Source organism: Empidonax traillii, unplaced genomic scaffold (assembly GCF_003031625.1).
Source record: "Empidonax traillii isolate 1590-97213 ecotype Southwest subspecies unplaced genomic scaffold, ASM303162v1 scaffold2415:size41581, whole genome shotgun sequence".
NCBI classification, from domain to species: Eukaryota; Metazoa; Chordata; class Aves; order Passeriformes; family Tyrannidae; genus Empidonax; species Empidonax traillii.
The window spans coordinates 36267-41581 of record NW_020957608.1 but is presented as its reverse complement, the minus strand read 5'-3'; the positions used below and the strand labels follow the sequence as shown (position 1 = coordinate 41581).

General features: G+C 47.8%; 1 protein-coding gene across 1 annotated transcript in view; it reads right to left on the bottom strand.

The window, feature by feature from the left end:
* Positions 1-909: 909 nt before the first annotated feature.
* The window catches only part of LOC114071904 (single-minded homolog 2-like), a gene marked incomplete at its 3' end in the record, with an annotated part of 36173 nt that continues 31767 nt past the window's right edge, over positions 910-5315 (bottom strand). Inside the window, exons 7-8 of the mRNA XM_027909786.1 lie at positions 4785-4984; positions 910-1069 (exon numbers count right to left, since the gene is read on the bottom strand). Of these exons, the coding sequence (XP_027765587.1) occupies positions 910-1069; positions 4785-4984 (360 nt within the window). The remainder of the gene's footprint in view (positions 1070-4784; positions 4985-5315) is intronic.

Genomic DNA, 5315 nt, shown 5'->3' with positions numbered 1-5315 from the left:
ATCCACATGCTAATAATGAATGTTCCTCCGAGGACTTTTTTTGGGTTTGCATTCACTTCAAACACGGGATGATTATTACTAACATATTTCAGAGGAATGGGGAGCTGTTGCAGAGTTTTTATTTTAACAACAGAAGCTAGTAAAGTTCAGATTTTGCCCTCTCACTCACTCATTTGCTCTTTTGGTTTGTTTTTTTTTTCCCTCAGCCATGCAGAACCAAGTCCAAATTTTCAAAAGAGCCCAGACCTCCTAAGTACAAAGATAAAGCTGGCCAGATAAGTATTTTTTTTCAGAAGCAGGGTAGATTGAATATTGAGCTTATTTGCAGAATTAATGGTTTCCTGAAGTGATAGCCAAGCACTTTTGAAAATCTGTCTCCAATCAAGATTTGGAAAGTTTTTTCTGCTTTCCATCATCGTGCTTGTTGTCAGCAGAACTTCTCACTCTACTCCATGTTTTTCATAGAAAGATGGAATCACAGAACGGTTTGGATTGGAAGAGACCCCAGAGATCATCCAGTACCACTCCCTGCCACAGGCAGGGACACCTTCCACCAGCCCAGGTTGCTCCAACCTGGCCTTGGACACTTCCAGGGATCCAGGGGCAGCCACAGCTTCTCTGCCCAACCTGTGCCAGGGCCTGCCCACCCTCCCAGCCAGCAATTCCTTCCCAATATCCCATTTCTCCCTGCCCTCTGGCAGTTTGAAGCCATTTCCCCTTGTCCTGTCCCTCCAGCCCTTGGGAATAGTCTCTCTCCATCTTTCCTGGAGCTCCTTCAGGCCCTGCAAGGCCACACTCAGGTCCCCCCAAAGCTTCTCTTGTCCAGCTGAACAATCCCAGCTGTGCCAGCCTTTCCTCCCAGCAGAGCTGCTCCAGCCCTTCGATCATCTTGGCCCCCTCTGGACTTGCCCCAACAGGTCCAAGTCCTTGCTGTGCTTCCAGCCCCCACTCCCTGGACTTACACAGGTGATGAGCGTATCGCAGGTGGAACACGTCACAGCCGTGGACGTGGTGGTAGAGGGTTTTTTCTATCAGATCTTGGGGTTCATATCCAGTTAATTCAGTGACCCTGGAAAAGGAACAACCCATAATAAACAAACAAACAAACAAAAAAACCCCTCTAGGAATATTCAATTTCATCAACCCAACATTTGATTGTGCCAACACATCAGGTGCCTGAAAGCTGCAGGACAAAATGTTAGTTTTGGAAACGGAAGCCTCATCTTCCTAAGAAAATAAACCCTCTGAGCCCTGCCAAAGCAAGGTGCAGCTACTCCTACTGGTACACACGGGCAGGAAAAAGAGCTCTTTTACTTATTTCCACTTCGAGATTTTGCCACTGCCACGAGAGAGCCCTTTGCACAAAGCGCCGGCCGAGGAGCTGTTCATGAAGCGGTAAAACCACTCTGGTGGCCTGCTGAGACATTTCCATCTGCTTTTGCAAACACGCAAGCGTGGCACTTGTGTTTAGTCCACAGGAGCTGTGAGAAGGGTCTGTGAATAAACTCACAGTGCCCAACAGAAGGAGGAAGCAGGAGATTATCCCGGCTGAGAACGTGGAAACACGAGGAGGTGCGAAGACGGCAAGGTAAGGAAAGCAAGGCTGGAGCTCGACTTCAGCAAAAATCATCCTCGCAGGATGAGAGGTAGAAAAATGGAAGGCATTTGAAACAGCAGCTTCTCTGCAGATGTTAAAGAACCAGACTGCACAGGCCAGACCTGAAGAGTCAAACCTCTTGCTTTAAAATGGATTTCTGTTTATTGAGCTTCGTTGCTTGAGAACAAAACATCCTTCAAGAGCAGTGTGTGACAGCCACGACGTGGCTTGTTCACCCAGGGCTGCTGGGGGTGTTTCGTGATGGCCTGGGCTGTCTTCACTTAAAAGAGGCATTACAGGAATCCCTTGCAAGGCCATGTTTACATTTACAAGCGACACAGTCCATCAGCAGGTGAACCAGGGAGTAAAACTGTCACTGCTGAGGATCCACTGCATATTTAATTTCAGAGCTTTTCCTTAGGACTAGCTCTAGTCTAGGTGTGTGGACTGAAAGCTTTGGAAGAGCTGGAGTGCCCTGGGCTTGCCCTTGGAGGTTGTCCCTCCAGTTCAGATTGAAGGAATCCAGTCTAAATGCCTGAGGCCTCTCCGTGGTTTGAACTGCAGTGTTCTTTGGCTTCAAAAGGATGTCTCTGGTCTGAGCTCAAGCACTGATGAGGATGCACTGCACCAGAGACTTACACAGTAGTATCTGCAGAAATGAATACAGGCTCTCAAGCAACGTTTGTCAATGGGGGATTGCAGATAACGCAAATTTTTATTAGTTTTTCTTTTTTCTTTTGTAACTGTTATGCACCTTCTCCACTCGTGTTCTGCCTCTAACCAGCCCTGTGGACCCCACAGAGATCGGGGACTTGACATTCTGCTCGGGAAAGTGTTGGGTGTTTGGATTCTTCTGAAGGACATCAGAAAAACACCAACATAAAAACGCCTTTGAGTACTGATAGATCATAAATATATCAGTACAAATGCACCAATACCTCCCTAGCCATGCCTTTCTCTGGGAAGCTCCTGCATGCCTTTACCTCAGCCAGGGACTGCCAAGGAGGAGTGAGCTTGTGTGGTCTCTTTCTGCAGGAGGACATGGGAATTTTTGCTTGTGTTTCTCCTCTGCGGTGTGTTCTGGTCCCAAAGTCTCACTCAGTCCTATAAGCACCACGAAGTGCTGGTGAAAGATCCTGCTCAGGTCTTGGTGCCCCTTCTGATTCCAGTGGAATTGAAACAAGGGTGGCTTGGTGAGCTCAGAAACAGCTCATCCAAACCTGGACAAGACACCACCGACCTAAGCCAGGTGCTCGTTTTGCCGAAGGTCCTGTCTCACTCTGAAGTTTTAAAAAGTTTAGGTCTGGGTACAAATTCACCTGTTTTATTTCCTCAACATAAAATCAACCCCTCGACGAGATGCTGTAGGGAGCCTGGGCTCTCAGGGTTGTTCTCTGCACGCAGAGTGAAGGAGGGTTTGCCCCAAGGATCAGTTTTGGCCTCTAGAAGTCTTTAAAGCTTTATTAAAGCACATAGCAACCATCCTCTCAGGCACATGGTGTGACTCTTGGGGCTGGTCCTGTGCAGGGTTAAGAGTTGGACTCCATGATCCTTGTGGGTCCCTCCCAGCTCGGCATGTTCTGGGATTCTGTGAGTGCACCATGAAAATCAGAAGGAGCAGCTCACTTTGGAGGGAAGTGACTGCCTCCTTTCTCCAGGGACCTCAATGAATGGACTCTTGGGTGTTTTATGTTGTATCAGTGTCTAGAAAAGGTTACTGAGCTCCTCCTTCCCGAGGCTTTCACCCTCTCTGCCGTGACTGTCACCTCAGAAGATCCAGCAACGCTTCCCCGCGCACGGACACCAGAACCAAGCCTGAAAGCAGTTCAATCTTATTCCCAGTATGGCCCTGCTCTGAGCAAACAGAGCTTGGTTTGCTCAGCTGGGAGAGCAGGAGGCTTTGGCAATGCTCAGCACCCCTGCTGGCCCCGTGTGTGGATGACACCCATCTGCTCTTTGGTAAACACAGCTCGGGGTCTCTCCACGCTCCTGTCAACACCTCTGGTTATTCTGTCTCCTTTGAAGACACTCATGTCTCCAGGCAGTTCCTCTCAGGCACATCATTTCCTTTTTTTTTTTTTTTTTTATTTTATTCCACATGCAAAGGCACGTTGCTAAACCCCCCTCGTGCTTCTTCATAGCTGTTCCATTAAGTAACGTGTGCCAAAAAGAGAGGAATTATCCCAGAAACAAGAAGTTCTTTGTGTTTTGGCAGCTGATGGCCCACTGGACTCGGCAAGAAGAAGGAGCATGTCCCTGCATGGTTGGCCTGCCATGCCCAACTTCCCCACTGTCTTGGATGCAGACTCCTTGTCACTACCACACATGAATCCAATCCAGCACGCCAGGGGAGTGTGGGACACATATCCCACACACAGATCCCACAGGCAGGGATTTTTGGGAGGATAATCATCTTGTCAATACTGTGTGTACTGGGCTTTTCCCCTCCAGGTATGTTGAGCTGCACTCTACAAAGTACCATTGTGTGTTACAAGTTGCTCTGCTTCAAAACCAGGGAAATCAACCGTTTTAGTTCTGGTCCTGGGCTCTTCTTAGCTGGTGAGTGAACTCCCACCAGGTAGGGTTGTCTTTCCTCAGCAATAGCTGTTTTCCCCCATATTTTGTCTGAGAAGGTCGTGTTTCCACGCAGTAGAAAATGGAATTAATTTTCATGCCAACCGCCCCATCAAGAGCACTGGTTTCATGCTTGAGGCACTACAACAAAGTGCAGAAGACTCTCTTTTCTTACTACTCTGTCAAAAGCCTTCTGGGTGACCCCAGCGAGTCATTTGATCTCAGTGTTCCAGTTGTGGATTGAGGTGGGGTTTTTTTTTGTGTACACCCTCATTCCTTTTGCCAGCTCTGTATGTTAAGATTTATGCCCTTCAAGGTAAAAATGCATCACTGCTCATGTGACAAAAACTCGCTGCCAGAAGGCTTCAGACTCCCTGAAACCCTAGGTAACTCCAGGTTAAATTGTCCAGGCTCCTATTTCTTGGCATTCGAGACAAAGCGTGGTCTATCCAGCTGCCTGAAAGGCTTTGAAGGCTCCCATGGCCTTCGAGTTCCAGATCTATTTTGGCCTGCTTTATTTTTTTTTTGGGGGGGGTTTTGATGTGTTTGGAAACCGCCGGTAACGCTCAGCCTCAAAAAACATTTCGATGCTCGAAACCGAAGCGCTGCTTACCTGGAATCCAGGAATATGAGCTTTAAGTCCAGGCTTGCTCTGAACATAAACATGTTGCTGTGGAGTTTGATCTCAGTGATTGCACTGGGAGGTAAAGACTGACCCACAGCCACCAGCCCCACGATTTGGTAGCAGGAGTCGTACAGGGACATGTCGAGCATGTACTGGCGGATCTTCAAGTAGCCGCTGCAGTGGATCACCTGGAAGGGGAAGAAAACACAATTTCTGATGGCAAGGCAGCCAGCAAGTCGTTTTCGATGATTTCATGAAGACACACACCCTTAAAACACTGAATTCTGCTCGGTCTGTTAAAGCTCCAGGGTTACGGTTAATTCTTAAATGGAGATCCAAACACAATAAACACAAAATCTGTTGCTTACTGCCCACATGATTAATCCAGGATTAAAGCACATGCTCTTTGGGGACTATCTAATTGCTTTCTTGTAGATACAGATAGAACTCCTGTTCATTGATAAAAAAATCTGGAAGCTGCTTTTTTTGAAATGGCCATCTCCCTCGCACACAGAGAGG